The sequence below is a fragment of the Chionomys nivalis genome, chromosome 11 (genome assembly GCF_950005125.1).
Source record: "Chionomys nivalis chromosome 11, mChiNiv1.1, whole genome shotgun sequence".
NCBI classification, from domain to species: domain Eukaryota; kingdom Metazoa; phylum Chordata; class Mammalia; order Rodentia; family Cricetidae; genus Chionomys; species Chionomys nivalis.
Window position 1 is genome coordinate 7,845,009 of NC_080096.1, and position 25,092 is coordinate 7,870,100.

The following is a 25,092-nucleotide window of genomic DNA, read 5'->3' on the forward strand; positions in this document are numbered from 1 at the left end:
CAGAAAAAGAAAAGGGCAGAGGCAGGGGAGGGGGGATGGGGTGGGGGAGTGGCACAGGGGGAAGGGGAAAGGAGGAAGGGCCTAAGCCACTGGAAAGCAGGAGCAGAGCCTGGCACTGGCAGCCCATACCAACCTGGGCTCACGGCAGGGGTCAGGGGATTGGTCCTTTACAAGAGGAGCTGCCCTCTGGAGGAAGTCAGGACAAGATAAGCCATGTCTCACTTAGTAACTTCACTGTACCCACGGATGTCTGGTCCTGGAATCTACTTCCCCTCATGAACAAGAACCTTGGGGATTTTTCAAATAAAGTGACAAGAGAAGCCGCATAAAACAGGGGTCCCAAGGGGTGTGCTATCCAAACAGAAACCTCCTCAGGCAGGCAGAAGAATGCGGTGCCCAGCACCATGCTGTTTGGAGGAGCGGGACGACAGCCCTCACAGGAGTGTGCAGAGCAAGGCGCCCCCACAGAAAAGCTGATGGTTCTCCATTTAATGTGAGCCCCAAAGAACCCCTGTGGGTCTCCACACTTCGGAGAGAAACTCCTCAGAGGGGAAGAGGGAGGGTGAAGAAAGAGCAAGCAAGGCAGTCCAGCCCCCACACTTCCCAGCACATGTTTGGTACTGGCTGACAGATGGTGCCCTCACAGCCTCTGACATAGAGAAGACAGAGCCACCAGGGTCCAGAAGCAGAGCTGGGTGCTGCTGTAGAAGACAAGGATGTTTCCTTTGAGAATTGGGAACAGGGGCAGACCCACCCAGTGAGCGCCAGTCCTTGCTCTTCACTGTGTGGATGCTGTGGGACAGAGAGCACAAGCTCTGATGAGATTCTCTACATAGCAGAGCAGAGAAGGCAGGCAGGCTGCTGTGGCACATGCTTTTGATCCCAACACTTGGGAGGCAGAGGCCTGCAGATCTCTGCAGGAGTCAGCCTGGTCTATGGAGAGCTCCAGGACAGCCAAGTCTATGCAGTGAGACCCTTTCGCAAAACAAGAACAGGAGAGAGGCCAACAGACCACTGTCCTCGTGCACTAGATAACCAAGGCCCCATAGCTAGCATGATATGTTTCTTAAAATCCAATTCCTCCTAATCCCCTGCTCCCCTGAGAAGTGATTATATACTTTCTCATCTATGTGAGCTTCAAGCAGTTTATATTGTCTTAGTGCTGACCCAGCCTGAAGACTACACGTGGGATTTAATTTGTCCCAGAACACACAGGTAGGAGACAGACAGATGGAACCGGAGTGGAAAAATCCTTCCAAATCTACCTGGTGAGTGCTGGGATTACAGGTGTGCACCATCACATCCGCTCAAAGGGAAACTGTTGGTTTTTTAAAAGCAAAAATAAAAAATAAGAAATAGCTGGTAATGTTAAATGTATGTATTACCATAAGCTCTGGGAACAGATAAATTAGTGAGTGGAATATGACTAGGAAAAAAAAAAAAACAACCACTGTGTGTGGGAGGGATGCTAACAGTCAAAACAGACAAGACATCTACAGTTCGCCTGGGAGAAAGGAGCAGGAACTCAGAAACCACTGTGAAGAAAGGAATTTAGTCAGTGACTTGAGAGCTCCATCTCAAGACCAGACCCACACAGGGGCGTAGGACTCAAAGTGCCAGGACCCCAGAAGGAGCTACCGGTGTCTCCCACTCGGGGCAGTTTCCCAAGAGCAGCTCTGACCAAGGCCGATCCCACAACTTTCTCCTCAGGTGTGTGTCTAAAAGAGAGCTCAGGAGACTGAGACAGGAGGATTCTAAGTTCACTCTTCCCCCCCCCCAAAAAAACAAACAAACAAAAAACCCAAACCAAAACTAAATAAACAGACAGATCCCCCCCCACCCCCCCAAGAAGCAAGAAAACAGCTTTCCCTGTAAAGAGGGCATCACAGTCAACACGACACAGAGGTGCTCAGGGAGAGAAGTTTCTGTCTGAAGAGAAGAAAGCTGCAGGCGGAAGCTGAACAGAAAGGCACTGGGGAGACTCCCGAGGCCACCCAAGCTCCGTCAGATGAACAGGCCTGAGTAACTTAGAGTGCATGCTTTCCCTTCGATCTGAATTTACAACCAAAAATCTAAACCAACAAAATAAAACAAAACACGTCAAATCCAAATCTATTTGCAGGGAACTGCGGTCATTTTCCATTACATTGGCTTAAAAAGCTAACGAGTGCTTTTCTGCTCATACTCTATCTTTCTGCTGACAAGTCCATTAACTTCAGTGTTTCTATGATTGTCTCAAATATAAGGAAAAACCAACAGTGGGGATGAGGAGCTTCAAACAGGTCTCAGGAAAGTCAGCAAGGACACGATAGCTGTCTGAAGTTAGTGTTAACACGCCCAGTTAGTTACCCTAGTTTCTGTAAGCTATCACATGAGGTTGAACAAGTGAGAGGTAGAAGGGAGAAATGCAGGTCTTTGTGTTTCCTGTGCTGAAGCAGTCCCCATGGGACAGCACCTTTGCAAATGTCCCCACATGGGACTTCGGTGGATGGGGCAGAAGTCGGATTCTTGGATCATGCCGTTTGTGGCCTGCTATGAAGGCAGAGTGCGCACAGAACATGGCTGCTGAAGCGCTTGGCTCAGCAGGGTCTGCTGGCCTACCCAGAAGCTTGTTAGCTGTTGATTTGTCCTGAGCTATCTGCAGTTAGATGATGAACCACGTTAGCATCTCCACGAGATATCAGATTTTAGAGTTACCATTTCTAAAATCATTGGGGGAAGTGAGGAGCTGAGGATCATGTTTCTGGCTGCTTGTAACTTCTAACAGTACAACATTTACTAAACATCTTCCTTTTCCGTACCCAGAAGATTCCAAACCATCTTAAGCGAGGAGAGAACAAAATCGAACCAGGGAAATATCACTGCATTTCAGACTTTGCTCTTCATAGTCACAAAACTCCAAAGGAGGAAGAGTGGGCACCAAAAGACTGTCTCTAAAACCTGCCCCTGCCTCTGGGCACCTAGTGCTGCTCGGCAGCGTCACCTAAGCTAGACACCCATCCGTCCGTCTTTCCCAGGGCTTGTGGCCAGAGAATTGCTTCCCATTGATTTTACTGGGACCAGACAGCACAGGGTGGGGAACAACGGCGTGCAGGTAAGGATTGACAGGAGTGACAACCATGGCTTGACAGCCATCTGTAGCCACATATTCACATGTGCCAGGCACACCTGATGGCAGACTTCACACAGCTGAATTCTACACTGGACCCCAGTGAAGTGGGGCAGGCAGCAGCACAGGCGTTTGGGGCCTACCTGATGAGAGACTCAAGTATGGCAGGAGTGGGCCCTTTCTGGAACTCCAGTTCTTTGTAGTGTAGGGCTTTTGCATATGCTCGGCACTTGGCAGCTCTCTCACCCAAAAGCACGATGCCATTGTCATCTCTCAGTGGCAGGGGGCCCTACAGGAAAGCACAGGAATATGGTAGATGGGGCACATGTTAAGAGTGGGCTGTGTTCCTGCTTGCCCCTCCTGCCAGCTGGTTTCCTCCCACCGTCCACTGGCACAATGAAGGGAAAGCTCACCTTGTCACTGTGTTCCATGAACTCAGCCAAGTTCAAGAGGGTCTGTGTGACTTCGGCAATGTCTTGAGAAGTAAGGGCCAACTCAATGCTTCTGATGAGCTCATCTTGTTGGTCTTCATTCAGTTCAGACCAGCAGGACACAAACGCAGCATTGAAGAGATCCCTGTGAACCCAGGGGGCAGGGAAGGATGTCAGGAATCTGTCAACCTGCTTCTGGCACTGCCGTTTGATTACAAGGAGCAAAGCTGCCTGATGGAGCTTGTTGGAAGTTATCTAAACCTTCCCCAAGCAGCACAATAAGTGCTGGTCACTACCTGCTCTGTGGCAAGCAAAGGAGGAAACTCGAATCTGTTTGCTTGTTTGAGCCTGGGTCACACTACAGCCCAGACTGCTCTCATACTCGGGCACCCTACTGCTTCACCTCCCAACTGCTGTGACCTCAGACAGGCATCGGCAAGCCTAGTAATGACAACTCTATCTTTTAGGGCGTGTATAGACACGGCACCCAGGGGACTGTGGTAGAGTGGGGTGGGAAGGAGGATACAGCAAACTAACTTCTCTTCACAGTTACATTTCCTGGCGGTTTCTGCGTGCTTCTCTGCACTGGGACGACCAGAAAGAAAGCTTCAACGCGAACAGATTTAGGAAATAACAGTCCTTAAGTGATTCTTGGAGTATTGCCCGGACAATGTCCAAATTCTTTTTTTTTTTTTTAAAGATTTTATTTATTATGTATACAGTATTCTGTTTGCATGTGTGTCTGCAGGCCAGAAGAGGGAGACAGATTCCATTATAGATGGTTGTGAGCCACCATGTGGTTGCTGGGAATTGAACTCATGATCTCTGGAAGAGCAGACAGTGCTCTTAACCTCTGAGCCATCTCTCCAGCCCCCAATGTCCAAATTCTTAAGATCAAAAATGGCAAAGGCAGCATCTGCTACTGCTTTCCAAACACACCGAGAGCGTCTGACTGGGTGACTGTGTGAGGGATGACGGACTCAAGTGCCAGCAAAGCACACAGGACGCCCTGCCGGTCTCCACAGCACAAGAGCCATTTCCAAGGCCACAACGCCGAGGTGAGATCCCCACAGAGTCGCACAGATGGATATCCCCAGCCCCCAACATAAAATGCTTTCCACGTTTCTAGGCGCTGTGGCCTGCGGTGGTAGAAGAATGGTGTAAATGACGGAACAAGCTTTCCTTATCTATTCAGAGTTGACAATGCATCCCCAATGTATATCGGGGACTAAGGTAATAAACAGCCTCTCCCAGGTGGTGATGGCACACGTCTTTAATTCCAGCACTCAGGAGGATCTCTGTGAGTTCCTGGCCAGCCTGGTATACAGCATGAGTTTCAGGACAGGCAAAGCCATTACACAAAGAAACTGTCCCAAAAAACTAAAAACCAAATAAAACAAACAAACCAGACTCTCTGGGAATGACATTGTGCTCAGGATGACCTGGGTAGAAGAGTGGTTCAGAGCATCAGCTAGGCACGTGTAATCCACACTCATGTGACACAGAGCATCAGCCAGGCACGTGTAATCCACACTCGCATGACACAGAGCATCAGCCAGGCACGTGTAATCCACACTCATGTGACACAGAGCATCAGTTAAGCATGTGTAATCCACACTCGCGTGACACAGAGTATCAGCTAGGCACATGTAATCCACACTCACGTGACACAAAGCATCAGCTAGGCATGTGTGATCCATACACGCGTGACACAGAACATCAGCTAAGCATGTGTAATCCATACACGACAAAGACAGAGAACGTCTAGACAGGGCATTTTGAAACATTAAAAAAAAAAAAAAAAAGAAAAAGAAAAAGAAAATGTGAAATAAATGAGAGGAACCACATCATTATGGAGCATGGAGCCCATGACTACTACTAACATAGTAAACCAGCTCTGTTGATGAAACTGGAATAAATGCCTTCCTTCTACTGCCCCCTATGGAAAATGGCTGCCTGTTAATTAAATTATCACTATTCCTCACTATATACAATGTGTCCACTGCAGAAAAAAAAGAAAAGAAGAGAAAGGCCTTGCAAACAGGGAAAGGAAGCCAGGCAGGAAGCCCTGGCACACATACCTGGCCATTGGGTTATAGGCCTGTGCCAGGGCCCAGCACGAGCGCAGGGAAGGTGATGACGAGTCCTTCAGCAACTCCAGACTCAGCCGTCTCAGCCACTCCAGCCAGTCATCTTTGGAGACCCTTCTGGCAGCTCCCCAGGCCTGCGATACACATGTGACAACAAGAAGCCATTAGCTCGGGGCTGGAGAGATGGCTCAGTGGTTAAGAGCATTGCCTGCTCTTCCAAAGGTCCTGAGTTCAATTCCCAGCAACCACATGGTGGCTCACAACCATCTGAAATGAGATCTGATGCCTTCTTCTGGCCTTCAGGCAGACACACAAGACAGAATATTGTATACATAATAAATAAATAAATATTTAAAAAAAAAAAGAAGCCATTAGCTCTAGGGCCATCACAAAACCACTACCACCGATGTCACCATCATTCTACTGTGACTTGTAATTCATACCTGTAGTTCCTACAGAACATAAAAAAAGAGATTTAATTAAAGCAGCACATAAGGCAAAAGCAGGAGCCTCTGAACACAGCGCAGCATAGGAAAGGCCCGTGTGCTACCTGCTGGGGCTGGACTTGCTCTGCAGAACAAGCACAGCAGGTCTGTCACATCCAGAGTGTCTTCAACAGAACCTAACAGACAGACGGATGGCCGCAGTGTAGAAGTGAGCTGGGCATTCAGCTCTGCAGAGCTGAGGTATGGCTTAGTGCTTGAGATCCTCACGTGTGAGGCCCTATGCTCCATCCCTGGTCCCAAAGTATTCCTGGAGCCGCTTGGGCAGGAATGTTAGTGGAACATCAGACTCTGGTGTAGTGGCCAAAACCACACCCAGGACTCAAAGGCTTGAACTGGTCTCAGTTTTGTAACTTTTGGCTCTCTAATCTTGGGCGATTACTTAATACCCTGTGTCTGTCTCCTTATTTATAAAGTGGACATGCCAACTTCCACTCCACTGAACATCTTAATTAAGGCTTAACTAACGAGTGTAATGAACTTTAGTGGTGTACATCACACTAGTGTACTAAGTGGGCATTGTTCTCTGAAGCTCCAATCCTATTTGGAGTCCTGACTCAGCCACTCACAGCAGTAACAATGAGCTTCAGGCTCCTCATCTAACTGTATCCAGATGGCCTAGCTCAAACAGATGAACAAAAAGTGGCTGCTATCATCAACAAGGCATGGACCTGAACTGGCCGGGCTCTATTGCTAGGTCCCCAACGTCTAGACTTGATCTTGAACGTGAGTACTCCCTGCTCCATCTTCCAAGTGCTGGGAAAACATGCGAGCACTGCTACACCTCAAAACAGAGAGGATTTCATTCCTAGCACCACAGAAAAACAGGAGAAACTTTAAACAATTGATAAACACAACATCCCATTTCTGATTACATAGGGAAGCATATTTTTACTTTCAACAAAATGGATTAAGAGTCGGTGATGGAGGATTTGGCTTAGGGTTTCTGAACTTGATCTGTTCTTGGGAAGATAAACTAGAAATTCCCCCTTTTGTCTGACTGTTGGCATTTATGTTTATTGTCTGAGTCCTGGGTAGAAGGGCTGGAGAGATGGCTCCTTGGTTAAGAGCATACATTGCCGATGTGGGAGGGTCTTCTGTTTTGTGTTGATTTCACTGGTTAATAAAGAAACTGCCTTGGCCATTTGATAGGCCAGCCCTTAGGTGGGTGGAGTAGACAGAACAGAATGCTGGGAGGAAGAAGGAAGTGAGGCAATCGCCATGCCTCTCCTCTCTGGGTCAGACGCAATGGAGCCAGCCGCCAGATCAGACATGCTGAATCTTTCCGGGTAAGCCACCACCTTGTGGTGCTACACAGTTTATTAGAAATGGGTTAATCAAGATATGAGAGTTAGCCAAGAAGAGGCTAGATATAATGGGCCAAGCAGTGTTTAAATGAATACAATTTGTGTGTTGTTATTTCGGGTGTAAAGCTAGCCTTGCGGGGAGCCGGGTGGGACGAAAAGCAGGCCTGCTTGCCTCCATCACTACACATTGCTCTTGCAGAGGATGGGAGTTTGGTTCTTAGCACCCACATTAGGCAGCTCACGACAGTCTCTGACTCAGCTATAGGGAATCCGATGCCTTTTCTGGTGTTCGTGGATACCTTCATGCACAAGCATATACCCACAAGCAGATACACACGTAAGACATAATTTCTAAAACACTCTTAAGTGGAAAGGAAAGCCCGTAGAAATAAACCAGACCATGAGGAGATGTTTGCAAGGCAGAGCAGAGTTCCAGGGTAGGGTGGGTGCCCGGAGAGACGTTCTGCACCCACGTATAACAGACATGCCGGCAGTCTCACCTCTGACCGTTTACCCTTTGCGAGGTGCTGCCAGGTAGCCCCAATAACCATGAGACAATACTGTGACTCATGACCTTGGCCCTCCCTTGAAGTAGCTATTAGGAAATCCCCAGAGGAAAGGTAGCATTCCTAACCCATGGCTACCTGACCACTTCCATCTTAAACCAGTAAGCATTTCCTAGCTGTCTGTAGAGGAGTGAAGTCAATAATTAATAAACCCTTAGTGTTTAATGCTGGGTGTAAGTACAACCCCCCAGGCTTGGCTAGAGACTCCGGCCTGTCTGCCTCTTTACCTCCCCCAGTGGCTGAGAGGGAGCTGCTAAGAAACAGGATAACACCAGGCTGAAATGTGACCCGGGGGTTGCTCACAGTCTCCAGAGGGGCTGGAGTGCGGCATTTCAAGTTGGTAAAGTAACTCTGACTATTCTGCTCAGGTTCCCCAGAGAAGCTCTGAACTGGCACACGGTGGAAAGCTGACCAGATCCCAGGCTGTGTCAGCAGAGACAATTTAGTACTCACTAGCAAAGCTCTGAAAGTCAGATATTCAAAGTGTGGTCCATGGGCCGGAAGTATCACACACAGACCTGGGAGCTTGTTAGAAATACAGTATCAGGCCTGACCTCAGACATCCCACATCAGAGTACACATTTTAATAAGATCCCGAGGAACTAGTAAACCTGACGAGAGGGAGAAGACTAAAACCAGTGCTTGAAACAGCCCACATCAATTTTATGGCTAATTAGGGGCTTACTAGCTGCCATGTTTAAATATAAAATGTCCCCATAGGTTCATGTGTTTGAACACCTGGCTCCCCAGGTTGGGGTGCTGTCTGGGAAGGTTACAGAACCTTTATGTGGAGATAAGTCACTGGAGGGAGGGTCTTGTGGATTCATAGCCCAGCCCCACTTCCTGAGTGAGGGAGCAATGTGACCAGCCAGCTTCCTGCTCCTGCTGCCACACCTTCCCTGTCACTACAGTTCCCCTGGGACTGTAAGTCACAATATACCCGCCCCTACCACAGCAGCAGCAGGAGAAACTGAGACGCCAGCTCTCTTCTCCTGGGAATGCTATTTGTAACAAAAGGTCCTAGTTCTAAGAAAACACAAAAGATACTTAATTTTCTACATTAAAAAAATACATACGCACACACATACACACACACACACACACACACACCCCTTTAATCTCAGTATTAGGAGGCAGAGGCCAACTTGGCCTACAGAGCAAGTGGCAGGACAGTCAGGATTACAGAGAAACCCTGTCTCAAAGCAGAACAAAATAAGACAAAACCCCTCACAATCCTACTGCCTCAGTCTCCTACGGGATAGGACTACATGCCTGGACTACCACGCCTGGTACTTCTGCTTCCTGTGACTGAGCCTGGGAAGGCATGTCTAAAGGATAACAGAGACACAGGGGAGTGTGCCACCACCTCCCGGCAACAGTGATTTTTTTTTTTAATGCTTTAAAATTTATTTATTGTTGGCAGTGGTAGCACACGCCTTCAACCCCAGCACTCTGGAGGCAGAGGTAGATGGATCTCTGTGCGTTCTCAGCCAGTTTGGTCTACAGAGTGAGTTCCAGGACAGCCAGGACTGTTTCCACAGAGAAACCTTGTCTTGAAAACGTGTTGCTCTTTCAAAACACCTGGGTTCAGATCTCAGGACCTACAGTGATTCACAGCCATCCACAGCTCCCCTTCCAGGGTATCCAAGATTCTTCTGACCAAGCATGAACACGGTACAAACACACACACACACACACAGGCAAAATACACATAAATAAAAGGAGTAAACCTAATAAATTAAAAATAATTACAGTTAGGCACAATGGCTCCTGCCCATAATCCCAGCATGTAGGATGCAGGCGCATGAGTTAGAGGCCAATCTGTGCTACAGAAACAACACTTCAGATGTCCCAGAAGGCAGCACATGCCTGTACTACCACCAGCTGAGTGGCTGGGGCAGGAGGATGGCTACAAGTTCAAGGTCAGCCTGGACTGCAAAGTGAGCTCAGGACTAGCCAGGACTGCACAGTATGACCCTGCCACAAAGCAACAGCAACATAATTCCAAAACCAAACAAACAAACAAACACCAAAGCAAGCAAATAAACGTAAAAAAGCCAGACACAATGGCCTAAATTCAAGATACTGACTTTTTAAAACAAAACAAAACAAAAAAACCAAAAGCTGATTGGTCAGTTTAAATTCAAAGTAGCAAGAGATGAAAGTTCTGAATGAGAAAGGAAAACAGAGCTCTGTTCCCCAAGCTCCCTGGAAACAGTGGACCTGCCTTTTGGAGGTTGATGGTGCTGACATGCAGCTTCTTCATGGGTCCCGTTTCAACTGGTCCACTGGCCAGTGCATCTCCTTGGCCACTCCTTAGCATCCGGTGCTGGTAGATCAGAGGGTCTTCTTCCTCATCAGCAAGTGTGTACCCCTGCAAGCAGAGATGCACTGAGCACCTGCACCTCCACCAGATGCCCCAGCTTACAAAACATTCGCGAACCTGGGACAGTCCTGCCTGGAAGAGCCAGGATTTCAACAGGCAGAACGCGTGGCATGCATGTCCACAGTCACCACAGGCGGCTGAGCCCCCCGTGGGGGTCACTGACAAACCTTCAACAGGTAAGTCCCCAAACCAGGCAAAGGTAGACTGAGCCAAATAAAGTGATCAAGTGTCCAGGGCACAAATGGCACACAGCTGGGCTTGCTGCCTGTTTTCATTCAGCCCAAAAGATTAAGAACTATTATTTTTGTTTGTAATCTCAAACAAATACATGAGGATTGTGAGGACTCAAACCTCAGTGTCCACAAATACAATCTACTATACCAAGGTCAGGCTTATTAGTTCTGAGCTGGGTGCAGCCACTTTTCAGTCACATAGGTGGAAGTGAGAGACTTCAACAGAAACCATACAGAAAAACCGCACAGCCAACACTGCTAAAGAAAACCACCTTCTCCAGACACGCCTGCCAGGCCTAGCCAGGGCTAAAAGGCTAGCCTCGGCCTGCCCTTTGCTGTGAGTTTGCCAAGGAGGAAACCTCTTGGGACCTCAGTGCAGAAGGGCGCTCACTCACCTTGACGATTCTGCAGATGAGCACGTCGTAGCGCTGGTGATTGATCCGGTGTCGCACTAGGACTTTATTCACCATGGGGATGAAGATCTGGTACTGTACAGGAGGGGAAGACACTGGAAGCTGTTACTCTGGAGAACAGGAGGGCAGCTACTTTCCGGTGCTTGGCCGGCTCTGTGGGAGTCCCTAGAACTCCTTTCCTGCCGCTGTAATGCCAGGCTAATCCCCATGGCTTCTGTCTGCTTTCCTCAGTGTCCAGGCCTCTTGCTCCACAGCCCATTTCCCCACTGACAGTCACTGACAGTCGTCATTTTAAAATAGCAATTCTGTTTTTCCTGCGATCAAAGTCTCCCAAGCCTTCTAGTCTTGCTCACGGCAACTTGCACATGTTGGTGGGCCCTGGCTCCTGAAGGCTTATGACACAGCCCAAGTTCCCAAATCAGCAGATCTGGCCTGAGAGTTTGCATTCCTAAGAAGTTTCCAAGCATAAGGATCGGAGACCCTCTGATTCAGACTGAGGTCTCCCCACTACCTAACCCTGTCTCATCTAAGACCTTAGCTATTAGTATTCCCGCATCACTTTGGGGGTTACCTTGCTCTCTGGGGGTGCCACAAATGCTAGCTACCCACCTGACACTGTGTACTTGGTGCTAAGCGTGTCTCCAGGTAACTCTCTGCAGTTAGGGAGACTGAAGTCAGCTCCCTGTTTAAATGACAGTGGTGGTGATATTTTGTTTGTACTGGAACAAATAAAGCTTGCCTGAAGATCAGAGTGCAGAGCTAGCCACACTAGTTAGCTATAAAGGTCAGGCAGCAGCAGTGGCACACACCTTTAATCCCAGCACTTGGGAGGCAGAGGCAGACAGATCTCTGTGAGTTCAAGGTCACCCTGAGCTACACAAGATCAATCCAGTCTAAATGGGAAACAGAGACAGGTGGTGGCTCACACGTTTAAACCCAGTCCTGTGGCTTTAACCCCAGTACTAAGGCAGTGGAGACAGGAAGGGTTATGGCTGGGCCGAGGAGGAATATAAAGCAGGAGGAGACAGGAGTGTGTGCCATTCAGTCTGAGAGTTTGGAGACAGGATCTTATCTACTTTGGTCTGAGGATTCAGTAGAGGTAAAAGGTCTCTCTAGTGGCTGGCTCCTTTACTTCTCTGATTTTTCAGCATTTACCCCATATGTGACTCCAGATTTTATTATTAAGACCAATTAGAATTCACACTACACGACAGTACATTAGAAAAGTCTTCCCTGTCTCCCCTGCATGAAAGGCATTTCTCCCTACTTTTACCCAGTACACTTAGGGTGACGGGGGAGTGATTACCATTCATTTTGCTTCCTTAAAAACATATTGCAAGAATAAGGGTTTGCTCTTCTCTTTTCCTCTTGAAAAAAAAATTTTTTTTTAATTTAAAATTTTTGGAGACAGGATCTCCTGTGTCCCAGGCTGGCCTCAAATTCACTCTGTGCTGAAGTGTTCTTCAATCCCTGATCCTCCTGCTTGCACCTTCCAAGTGCCACTACCCAGTTTTATGCAGTACTGGGGCCAAAACCCAGGCCTTCTTGCATTAGCTAGGTAAGCACTCCATCCCCAGCTATTTTCTGCAATCTCTAGAAAGACACTTAGCCCACACAGGTGCTTCAACTAAAACTGGCTGAGCAAAGGAAGAAGAACAATAAAAACTGAAATAATTTCATATTCTCTAATAGTGGCCGAGACCCATCTCCTGACCTATGTACTAACGACTGGAGATTTCATAGGTTTTCTTCCCAAACAAGGCAGATAACATGGTGGGTCCATCCAGGAGTCCCATCTTACCTTCTTCCCCAGCTGAAAGACCAGCGAAGAGAGTGTATCCATGGCTGTGGAGCGCAGCTCTGGGCTCTGGTCCAGCGTCCGAACGATAGGGTGAATGATCCGGGAGGCATAGTCAGTGAAATCCAGGGACTCTGTGAGGCGGTCCACTGTCTCCAAGGCGGCCCTACAACAAGTGCAAGCTGAAGGCTACCTCACCAAAGCACCGAGGGACGGGAAGGAATGGCTCTGAGGTACTGTGGTGAGATGAATCCAAAATGTACCCACCAGTAGGGCAGCAACAAGATCTCCATAATCTGGGACATCTCTGTACTAAAATAACGGGAGCAGAAGTGAACAAACCCACAAAGATGGCCTGGTAAAATAGGGTGCTTACTTCCTCGATGGCAGCGGGACTTCGGGGGCATCAAACAATTTCACAATCGGAGGCAACAGCAAGTGCAGATAGTCATCCAGGTTGGCACCAAACAGCTGGATCGCTGCCAGCAGCTGCAAATGGGAGCAGGAGCACAGAGGTAATGATACAGGAAGGCATCAGGTAAGCCTTACATGACTGGGGCGGTATATGAAAATTCAGAGCTCTGTGGGGTTCTGAAGATCCCGTCACATGCTCTCGACTGCATTCTTTTTTGGTGCCCTTTCCCCTTATTCTATGTGAGCACGTGCTACTTTGCTTTCTCTGCTCACGTGTACCAGGTGCTAGATACCAGGCTGGCTGGAGACAAACCTTCATTAGGACCAACCCATCAAGGGAGACAAACAGGAAGGACAATCAAGAGAGGACTGGGAACATTCTGGAAAGACACTGCTCGAGCTTAGGTGTCCCTGTTCCTGGGAGGCTGGGAGCCCTGATCACCTTGATGGAGACGATGCGGCCTTGGCTGTTGTCGTGCATGAAGACGCGCAGCATGTGTGGGATCAGCTGGGGCAGGTAGAGCTTAAACTCCCCGCCAAGAGCCACCACGATTTGCTCAATGAGAAGAATGATCGTGCTCTGGATCGAGGTGTTCATGACCCAGAATTCCTGCAGAGGGAGACAGAAGGGCAGACCCAGGTGCTCATTTGCTGAAAAGGAAACCCAGAAATGAGATGGCTAAACAGGGCAGAAATGTACCGAGCTGTCTGCCCAGATGACCACGCCCCACCTTCCTCTCGCTGCACAGCCAGGCACGGGGACAAAGGATACTGCACTTTCTAGGTGCTGCCTGCCCCAGTCCTCCATGCTGTGAGCATGCAGTCAATGCTAATTTACTCTGCAAGCCTCTCCTGCTAGACTTGGGCTGTGAGGGCAGAGACTAGTCCACTTCACCTCTGACCTCTGGAGCCTCCCCGAGCACCTGGAAAACTCTAGTCATCAGACTGTCCACAGACTGTACATCTGCGTCACTGCATGAGCTCTGAAGTGCTGTGGGTCCACATGTTACTGGGGTACAGTCTTATTTCTAGCAGAAGGGAACTCCAGGGTTACCAAGATTTCATGCCCTTTCAGGATTTATATTTGGCTGGACAGTATCTGACACCTGTTCCCTAAAATCTGTCCATTAGGCTGGGGTACGGCAAAAAAGGAGGTACTTCCACACCCATGCAGTAACAATCCATAGACCGTACTGATACAGAAACCTGGTCACTGCCCCAGATTCTGCCTTGGAACTGGCTCAAGGCTCCTACTCCATGAAAAGCTGTCATCTTAAGTCACTTCCAAGATGGAGCAATAGCTTTCTTCAGAGCGTCTGGAGCAGGAGACTGGAGGAACAGATACCCCGCTGCTGATGGCAGCGCACACCAATACCCAGGGTCTGAACAATGCACACGAGCGGTCAGCAGAATGAGGAAAACCAAACTAGAAAATGTTGCATGAATTTGCTATTGTCCTCTGGAAATGGTTTACTCTCGGTAATGACACTGCAGCTCTGCAGGCCCTGCTTTGACTCATGTCCATTCACTGGACTGCACCTGCCTTCTTCAGAGAAAGCCGGGTCTCCCAACTCTACCACCACAACCACTTCACAGAGGTTTCTCTACTCAGAAGCCAGCAGCCTGCAGGGGGTGTGAGCTAGATCACTGCTTACAGACTGTTCTCTCCCCGGGCTCCAGGGAGCTCATTAAAATGTCCAGGATCAACAGTCAAAGGAAGAGCACCTGCTCTGTCTCCTCCGCTGGGACGGAACTAAAGCTGCATTCCGCGGGAGAGGCCCCTCCTCAAATCCCTGTGCACTGGTCTTTGAGGGAGGCGTGGGGTGAATCAGAGGGCTTCAGCTTCCTACCCTGAGCACACTGCTTCCGTCCTGCCTTCCCTTCCCCGAGGCCATCACTGGGCAGTTAAGCATTTGGCCTAACTCCTTCTTGTACTGAGGCCTCCACGGTAGAAACCAGAAGCATAGCAGCTCTTAATGGTTTACACATGCAGGGCTGCTCAGCTCTGCACCGAGGTGCTGCAAGCTCCTCTGGGGAAGGGAGCCATTTTGATATCGGTCCTGCTGTTTCCACCAAGCTAACTACAAAGTAACCCTCCCCACACAACCATTTTAAATTGCACAGGACAGTAGAAAATAGTGTTCCTATTATCGAGGAATCTTCTAGCACTCGCTTAATGCATGCTATGAATTGCTAGGCCCTGAGCCCTTCCTCAGCACCACTGGAGTAGATGAATTTTATGTCTTTGGCGGCTGCAGGGCAAAGCATCACCTTGTTACTCGGTGCCTAACCAATACTTCGGAGGCCTAGGAGAAGCCGATTCCCAATGCTCTTCAGCTGTGGGGTTTATGAGTAGTAAGGAGTGGAGGACTTTTGTGGGAATCAGAAAGCACAGCCTCAATACTGAAGAGAAGCTGCTTTGCTGTGGGTTGGGCAAATAACTCAAGAATGTCTTGGGCAGAACAACTATTTCAGGGTTTCTCTTCTGACTTCATCTCATAGTCTTGAACTTGAAAGCTGGGAGCCTGCAGCATCAATCCCCGTCTACCCTGCTCCTCAGAATCTAAGCAACTGACACAGTCACTGTGGAGCCCTCTACCCTATGCTCAGTGGAACAGCTCTGCCGTGCCCGCCCTGTGAAGGAAGAGCCATGCTATTTAAACACATTCTGGGCCTCCCTTGACCCAAGTGCAGACGGACAGAGAGTAGGAACTTCTACTCACTCTCATGAGGGTGACTATTTCATCCATGTACGGGCGGATGTGGCTCTTCACGAAGGACACCAGCATTCCCAGCTGCTGGAACAGAAACTGGAACAGACAAGAAAGAGTTCAACAAGTTGGTACCAGAAGGACGTAGAACTCGCAGGCTTACCCAGAGATGGGAAAAGACAGCTCCGGGGTTGGCTCCCACAGCATCCCAGCTACTGAAAGTACTCTCCGAGTAGACTTAAAACCTGTAGCGGGAGGGGTCTCACACACTAGGACAGCCAGTTGTGGACGGCAGGAGCTCAGTGCCAGACTGGCTGGTTTACAGGGCCTTGTCACACCTGGCCCTGCCTCTGTGGTTGGAAACTGCAGGTGGCAGTGCTTTGGCTGCGGACTGTCCCAGGCGCTGCCCCAGGCTGTAGGTGGGAAGCACCTGAGCAGGGGGCTGAATACTGCCATGCGTGATGGGATGTCAGGATTTTAAGTCACTAAAGACTTTAAAAAATGGGCATGAGGCAAGACATGGTGGCATATACCTTTAATCCTAGTACTAGGGAGGCAGAGACAGGATGATCTCTGTGAGTTGGAAGCCAGCCTGGTTGACATAGCAAACTCCAGGACAGCCAGTACTAGACAGAAAGACCTGGTCCCCAAATAAAAACAAACAAACAACAATAACACACCCGGTGTAAAATTGTTAGTCAACTACAAGTATAACTTGGCCTTAATTTGCTACTAATTACTTCCCAAAGTATAGGCATGGTGGTAAATACATTTAATCCCAGCAGTCAGGAGACTTTGAGGTAGGTGGGTTTTTGGAATTCAAGGCCAGACTGATTTACATAGTGAATTATAGTCTAGCCAGAGCTACATAGTGAGAACTTGTCTCAATAAATAAATAAATAAATAAAAAATAAACTCATTATGGATGTTATAATCAATTTATTAGTAATAAATCAGTAACTTTTTTTTTTTTTGAAACAGTGTGTCATGTAGTCAGATTGGCCTTCACCTTGCTATAGCTAAGGTGACTCCCTGACCTTCTGGTCCTTCTGCCTCTACTTTTCAAGTGCTGGATTTTGGGCATGCCATTACCATATGTAGCTCTCAATAAGGTCTTAAGAGATCTCAAAGAAATCGTGAGCCAAAATGAGCATCAAACTTGGAGAGTGACTGGATAAGGAGTAAGGGGATTCTATTTAGGGCAGTATCTTTTTTAATTATTATTTTTGGTTGCTGTTGTTTTTTGAGTTTTGAGACAGGATTTATTCTGTAGCCCAGGCTGGCCTTGTGCTCAATCATGCCTCAAGGACATGTGCTCAACTATGTTCATAGCAGCTCTTTTGTCATAGCCAGAACCTGGAAACAACCTAAATGCCCCTCGACCAAAGAATGGATAAGGAAAATGTGGTACATTTACACAGCAGAAAAAAATAACAACACCTTGAATTTTGCAGGAAAATGGATGGAGCTAGAAAACATTATTTTGAGTGAGGTAACCCAGACCCAGAAAGACAATTATCACATGTACTCACTCATAGGTGGTTTTTAAACATAAAGCAAAGAAAGCCAGCCTACAAACCACAATCCCAGAGAACTTAGACAACAATGAGAACACTAAGAGAGACTTATATAGATCTAATCTACATGGGAATTATAAAGTAGAAAAAGACAAAATCTCCTGAGTAAATTGGGAGCATGGGGCCTTGGGGGAGGGTTGAAGTGGGGAGGGGAGGAGTAAGGACAAGAGCAGAGAAAAATGTAGAGCTCAATAAATACCAAAAGAAAAAAAAACTGCCATAACCAGAGTAGTTTTAACAGAAGGCTATGTGGATATGTTTAACATTAGAATTTATTTCAACATAATGCAACATACCAAGACATTGAAGGGGATTAAAACAGATGATTATTAAAACAAGAGAAAGGTATTTGGTAAATTCAGTATCAATCCATGATTTAAAAAAGCAAAAGTCTTCTAATAATTTAAGACTATAAAGGAATGTTTAAAAGTCATAGCAATAGTGAAAGTGTAACAGCAGCTAACGTCAGCGTGAAAATGAGAACCAGATTCAAGACCTGCACGCTCCTTCCACTGAAACAGCACTGCAAGGGAGACCCAGCAATCAGAAAAAAAAAAGTAAGAAGCGATGTACAGTTTCAAATGAACAATATCCAAACTCCCTTCTTTTTTCAGTGTGAATTATCTAGAATGAAAATCCGGGAGCGTTGTAGCTAACAGAGCTAATGAGGACCTAATGAGGTTGGCAACGGTAGGAACAATGCACAAGAGTGAACTGCAATCCAGGCGTGTGGCTCACAACAGGCGCAGCGACTTGGGTGGGTAAGAAGATCCCTTGAGTCCAGGAATCTGAGACTAGCTTGGGCATCATAGACAAAGATTCTGTCCCCAAAAGGTATTTTGTTTTGTTTTTTAAAAAGCTTTCTCATACTTCAAACACAAAGTCAAGAAGCAGTTTAGAAAGAGATGCTTCCCACCTGTAAATGTCTGTCAAACTAGTAACGGTCACAGAGGGAAAGGAAATGAACTGCACACCTGTACACTCGCAGGGTACACTCTCTGACTAGCAGGAACTGCAAGCTATCTTGAACCCCCAGAGGGAGGTTTGTTGCTGGTACGCACATCATGCAGGTGGACAGATGTCATGGAATCACTCTTCATAGTCTCGAGTTGAGAGAAAATAAAAAGCCAAGAAAGAAGAGAGGGAAGGGACAGCCACAGAAAAAGGCTGGCTAGGAAAAGGAACCAGAGAACTACAAAGTCATGATGCAGCCATGGGCGCAGCACCTGATGATCAAGGGTTACCGAGGAATGCTAAAGCCACTGGGTGAAAGGCAGCTGAGGAACAGCACGGTCACAGTCTCAAGAGTGACATCACAGATTACTATCAGTACAAAGCAAGGAGGGAAACCTTACAATAGAGAGATCTGCCAGACACTGGCCACATGCTCCAGTTTGGGACCAATAATAATGGGACAGACTGACACCATCAGACCCAGGAATTACACAACTTCATCTATGTAGAACTGTCACTGAAATGTGTGGTTCTGCCTCCTTTTCATGGAGCCTGGTAGTAATCTCAGCTACTAGGGAGGTTGAAGAACGAGGATTCCAATTTAAGGCTGATCTGGGCTCAGGCTCAAAGTCAGCCAAGAGAATTTACTGAGCTCCTGCTTCAGAATAAAAAGCTGAAAAGGGTGAGAAACAGAGCAGAGAGTCAGAGCCCCTGCCTAGCAGGTCAGAGAGGCTGAGTTCAACCAAGAGCAGTGTTGGGCTGGAGAAACGGCTCAGGGCTAAGAGCACATCTTCGCCAGAGAACCCAAGTCTGATTACCAGCCTCCCTATCAGGCTCACGACAGTCTGTAAGTCCAGTTCCAGGGGTAGCCAACGCCTCTGGCCTCCCTGAGCACAGGTACATACGCCCATATAGACAAACACATCTATACACAATTTTATTAAAATTAATAAAAATAAATCCTAAAACAAAAAAAAAAAAAAACCCAATGAGATTTAAATCCAGTTGTGAAGAAGCAAGCAGAAACCTGTGCTGCAGTCCATTCCACAACTGAACTACATTCCTGAGAACAAGGCTGTCCTTCCCACTAGGCTGTTCACCTTATAGCTACCCTGTGGGCAGGAAACAGAAAACGGGTTGAGTCAGCTATCCACGCAGATGTCAGAAGCTAAGAGAGGAAAGGAACTGCTCTCAGCAGCAAGCAGGGTAACTTCAGGAAGCTGAGGCACGGACAGAGCTGCATGATGGGGTGCAGGGCAGAGGTGAGCAGGGAAGGTTTATGTACTTACTTCCCGGATGGCCCCGTCACAGACCCGGATGACATTAAGGAACGTGGGCATGACTTGGGGCAGGAACTGCACACACTTGAGCCCCAGGGACTTGAAGATGAAGGTGATGGCCTGAACCACCATGGTGTGGTGGTGAGAGAGGGACTGGTCTCGGAAGATCCGCATCAAGGCCACCATGGACACAGCTGGGTAGAACTCATCCAGGGGCAGGTTTCCCATGTTGACCAGCATTTCACTGGTGCTGTAGTCAGCTAGAACAAGGTGACAGGGCTCTGTGTGAGGCTAAACATGGTTAACAGCAAACAAAGCCCCGTCAGAGACATTAGCATGCAGATAGTCTTTCTGCTGCCTTCTGACACCGCTGTGAATAGGGAGCACAGGGCCATTAGGAGCCGATGAATAGGCTCTCCCCGTCAGGAGCAAAACCCATTCTGGCTTTTCTATTACCCAAACCACCAAAGCCTGAAACAGTACATGATGGGTTTTCTTTAAATTGCTAGGTTTAAGATAGCTTCTCAGCATTACAGTTCACAACTTCATAGCTGAAACCATCAATAAAAATAATTACCCCTCCAAATGAAAATAAAGGGAATTAAATTAGGCAAACATCTGTTCCACAGCTGGCTGGTCCCGCAGGGAATGCAGGCAGTCAGCAGGCATATGCCAAACCCTCAGCAGCAAGGACTCTGTCCTGGGACAGAGCCATGCAATGAGGACATAAGACGTGGGGCAGTGAGAGACTGGATGGCAGGCGCTGCTGAGGAAAATGGGCACCTGGCCTGGTCCGAAGCGTAATAACCCAGAAGGGAGGAGGATTAAAAACAAAATGATCGCACCTACAGAGATCTGGGGAAATTCACGCTCTGCTACAACAGTAGGGGAAATCACTGTTTAACTTCACTGTCATAAACAGGCTCGCCCCAGTGTGGAGTGGACTAGGACTAGAAACTCATATTCCATCTTCTTTCCCAAACCCTCAGGCTTCTTGGCAAAAGGCATCGGGTCTCTAGTGTCAGACTGGGAGCAAAAAGAGGCCCCAGGTCTTATGGGGGCTTCTGGTCTATGTACTGACTCTCTCCAAAGAAACAAACGAAAACCACCAGCTTCCCCTCCCATGAGTGCCAGGGAGTAAAACACAACAAAGAGGCACTAACAAAGAGTGAAAGAACAGGGCGATTCCTAGCTCCCTCACTAGTGTCAAGTAATGTAGACTTAGCCTGCTAGCTCTCGACAAAGACTCTGGGAAGATGTGAGGACTTGCAGCTCTACTGGGTATAACATCCCTGCTGGATTCAGGAACTAGAGGTTTATCATTCAGAGGTTGCCATGAGATTCAATATCTATCATTTCAATTATCTGACCCAACACTCTTTCTATTACAACCAGGCAGGTTTTGTGAGCCCAGACTTGGTAAGTCTCTCGGTTTCCGACTTACAGGAATCCTGACTCGACTTGGATTCTGACAGGCTGACAGCAGAAGCGTCCCGGGATTGGTCAATCATGCCAATGTTCACTTTGTGCTTGTAGGGATCCAGAGCCCCAAGGAGCCCTAACACTCGGATAGCCTAGGTAGAAAAGAAAAAAAGATAAATACTCGCCCCAACATCTGATGACAACAGAGTTCATGGTACATCTCTCCTAGCCCATACGCCACACCTCACACCCAAATGACTGTCTCCATCAACAGAGCAGAGACAGAATGGAAGCCCAGCCCAGTGTGGGCACACCACTGCCACCACTTCCTCTCTCCACTGTCCTACTCAAATCTTTGCAGACCAGGGGCCCGTGCCGTCTACCTCTCTCCGTGTGCCCTGGTTCTGCTCAGTCTTCAAGAAATTCAGCAGCACCTCAAGCAGAGTGGGGTATTTCCTGTAGGGCTCCACCACATAGCCGGTGCTAGCTACCAACTGTCCCAGGGTCCACAGGGCCACCTGAATGGACAAAAGGCCACATGTTTATTGAACCAGTACAAGAAGGGTAAGCATAGGCACACTCTTTGTATAAAGAGTGTAATGGAAGTGCAGAGCTGATCCGAAGACTCCATTAATTCACCACCTATGAACGGAATCCCAGAGTCAGGATATAAAAATAGCCGATCAAGCATGGACCTACAATCACAGAATCAAAAGTAAAGAGTAGAGGTGGGTGTCAGGGCTCACATCTGTACTCTCGGTACTAGAGAGGCTGAGGAAGAGGACCACCTCTAATCCAAGCCAGTTTTACCTACACACTGAGCTCCCGGCCAGCCTTGACTACAGAGGGAGTCACTGTCACTGTCTCAAAAACAAAAAACTGTACAGTATTTTCCCACCTTTCTCGGAGGAAATGTAGTTCTTTTATATCCTGAATGACTACCAGGAACTACAGAAAGAAAGAAATACTGTTCTTCATTTTAGACAACTCCTCTCACAGCCTCCAGTGGCTGGGGAGAGAGAGGGAAGCCAAGGGCCTCCACAGGCAGTGTCCAAGCTGGCTTCCTCCCTCCAGGAGCTGGGGCTGCACAGACAGCATTTTCCTTCACATACAGGAATGGTGATGCTCCTCCCGGACACCAACTGCGGGTGACTGGCCAGGAGGAGAGCCTGTTCTGAGAGTCTTCTCTTTCTACATTCAAAAAAAAAAATGTCAAGGGCGTATCGTCTGCCAAGCTCTGTGCATGACTGGGCACACTGCGGTGGACAGAGAAACTGTCCCGGGTCCCAGGGGTCTGTCTGCTCACTCAGCCAACAGCGGTACTCACCTGCCTTTTGGCCAGCAGAGAGGAGTCCTGGAGCATGTCCATGATGATGATAAAGAGCTCATCCACCCACTTCCTCATTTCTAGACCACTAACCTGCAAAGTGAAAAGACAGTGGCAGGCAGAATGGGAGATTATGGCATTAAGACATCATTTTGGGAGGGGTGTGGTGGCTCACACCTATAACTCCAAAACTCTAGAAGTTGAGGCAGGAGGAACACTGAGTTTGAGACCAGTCTGGGCAATAGAGTAAGATCCTGTCTCTAAATGAGAGTAAGAACAAACAAACAAAAACAGAACAAAGAGAAAAAGCAATACTTTGACTTCCCCCAGGGCTAAAGAGTTTCCTTCCACCTATGGGAAGAGAAGCTGTTCCTCACCTGAGCCAGTTCTCCGATGGTGGCCAATACGTTATTGATCACTCCCGGGTTTGGGTCAGGGTCTGGATCTTTCAGTTTCAAAATTAAAGCCTATAGAAGAAGGTACAAGAAAATGAGCGTGGACTGGAATCTGTAGGGGAGCTATCTTGCCCCTAGAGGGCAGCACACTTCCCAAGTTCATATAAAGCTCTGGGTTCAATCCCTAACACCAGAAAACAAACAAACAAAATAAAAACTTTCCAAGACCCTCTACATAAGTTACTTCTAGGCTGTGGGAACCCAGAAGACTCGGAACTGTGACGTTCCAAGCTTTCTTCCAAACCAAACACAAGCCTAGGATGCTCCAGGAAGCAGCACAATTTGAAGATGCTTCTCACACGTTCAACTCTGCCTATCATCCCTCCAGCTGTGTATGTGTTAGACATAAAAACCTCGTGTGAATACCATAGTCACACCTGAAGCTGGGTTCGTGCTTTCTTTTTTCCGCTTGTTTGTTTTTCGAGACAGAATTTCTCTGTAGCTTTGGAGCCTATCCTGGAACTAGCTCTTGTAGCCCAGGCTGGCCTCGAACTCACAGAGATCCACCTGCCTCTGCCTCCCAAGTACTGGGTTTCAGGCATGCGCCACCACCGCCCACCTGGGTTCGTGCTTTCAAGCTCATTTTACTTCATTTGAGGAAAGTGCACATGCTATTTACCTACTTCTCCTGTCCAAGCCCAGCTGAAGATGAGCCTAAGCACAAAAGAAAACTCCTTCCTGCAACTGGTGAGATTCTTGGCACTCTTTAACTCAAGGCACTATGTGTAGCCCTTGTTCCCCAGCCTGAACCAAAGAGATGGTCTCCTTGGTTCAGTGCAGGAGTGCTGAAGCACCCCCGTCTCCTTAACACAGAGATAAGACAGATGCCAGGCTGGCCAGCTGCTGTGCTTTACCTTCAGAATGGGCTCCATATAGGGGCGGATGAGCCGGGGGGCATTGGAGACCAGGTGCCCCAGCATGCGGGCACTCTGTTCCTTGATTCTCCCAATGCCACTGTGCTCCAGCTCTGTCAGAATCTGCAGGGAAGAAAGGTAACAGACATTAACAAGAGGATCTATACACAATGACAAAGGAATCAAAGGTGACTTAGAGCAGCTGTGACAGACAGGAGCGCTAGACCTCCACAGGGGACCCAGGCACATGGAGCTGAAGGAAGGGCCAGGGATCCCATCTTGAGGCATCACTGAACAGAGCTGCCAGGCTTGTTCTCATGCCCCTGAAACACTAGCATAGCAGCGTTAAGCTCAAAGTCAAGTAGGCACTGGCAATATGGACAGACTTCTGGGTACAGCCAAGGGAAGGAAATGTAAGCTCGCTTGAAGTGAACACCACAAAGGCCAATTAGTCAGTAGTCCAGCAGATGGCAGAAGGTCTGCAGGGAACGAAGACATTGTGTCTTGGTTGCTGACTTGGTAACTGATTTCTCCAGTCACAGGAGACGGCAGTGAAAGGAGTTAGCGATGCGAGAAAGGACTGGTGGGGTGCAGGATGGCTGCAGGGACTGTGCCCCAGAGAGCAGAACAACCAGCAGGTGCAGTGCAAACCAAGCTAGAGTCAGAACCATCTGCACCACTGTGACATCTACCAGCACCCAGGGCCAGACCCCAGGAAAGGCAAAGGCACTCACCAATACATGAGAATACATAATTCAATTTGGGAAAATCTGTGTCAAAACTGTTTTTCTGTATTTTGAAATTTAAAGACTAGGGGTATAGTTCAGTGATAGCACACATACAAGGCCCTGGTTTTAATCCCCCTACATTGTCTAAATAAAGATTTTTATTTTTTTAATTTTACGTGTTTATGTTTTAAGTTTCAAGGGTTAAGTTCAGCACAGGGTCAATTCATCTGATGAAATTTCACATTCTCCAACACCAGGAAACAAGCTTGCCTACTGGCCGGGTGTGAGCTTTCCAAGAACAAGAGCTGTATCTGGCTTGTTCATCAACATACCAGCCAGTACACAGCATTATGTGGGACAGAGCAGGTGTACATTGAGTCCTGACTGAACGAACAAACCCATGTTCTCATTCGGAGATATTCCCATGCCTGACCTGGTAGGCTGAGTAATGGCTGCTTCCTTCCCAGACCTTAGGTGGCTTACGATCTGAAGCAACAGGCATGGGCCTGCAGCTACAGCTGGAAATTATCAGGT

At 48.0% G+C, this 25,092-nt stretch overlaps 1 protein-coding gene across 1 annotated transcript in view; it reads right to left on the minus strand.

The window, feature by feature from the left end:
• Nucleotides 1-25,092, minus strand: part of Mtor (mechanistic target of rapamycin kinase) — a 112,376-nt gene that overhangs the window by 67,738 nt on the left and 19,546 nt on the right. Inside the window, exons 14-28 of the mRNA XM_057783538.1 lie at nucleotides 23,831-23,953; nucleotides 22,899-22,988; nucleotides 22,522-22,614; nucleotides 21,578-21,712; nucleotides 21,217-21,346; nucleotides 19,782-20,032; nucleotides 15,974-16,060; nucleotides 13,693-13,860; nucleotides 13,213-13,325; nucleotides 12,840-13,002; nucleotides 11,021-11,113; nucleotides 10,234-10,380; nucleotides 5,622-5,764; nucleotides 3,523-3,685; nucleotides 3,253-3,398 (exon numbers count right to left, since the gene is read on the minus strand). Coding sequence (XP_057639521.1) covers nucleotides 3,253-3,398; nucleotides 3,523-3,685; nucleotides 5,622-5,764; nucleotides 10,234-10,380; nucleotides 11,021-11,113; nucleotides 12,840-13,002; nucleotides 13,213-13,325; nucleotides 13,693-13,860; nucleotides 15,974-16,060; nucleotides 19,782-20,032; nucleotides 21,217-21,346; nucleotides 21,578-21,712; nucleotides 22,522-22,614; nucleotides 22,899-22,988; nucleotides 23,831-23,953 — 2,045 coding nt within the window. The remainder of the gene's footprint in view (nucleotides 1-3,252; nucleotides 3,399-3,522; nucleotides 3,686-5,621; nucleotides 5,765-10,233; nucleotides 10,381-11,020; nucleotides 11,114-12,839; nucleotides 13,003-13,212; nucleotides 13,326-13,692; nucleotides 13,861-15,973; nucleotides 16,061-19,781; nucleotides 20,033-21,216; nucleotides 21,347-21,577; nucleotides 21,713-22,521; nucleotides 22,615-22,898; nucleotides 22,989-23,830; nucleotides 23,954-25,092) is intronic.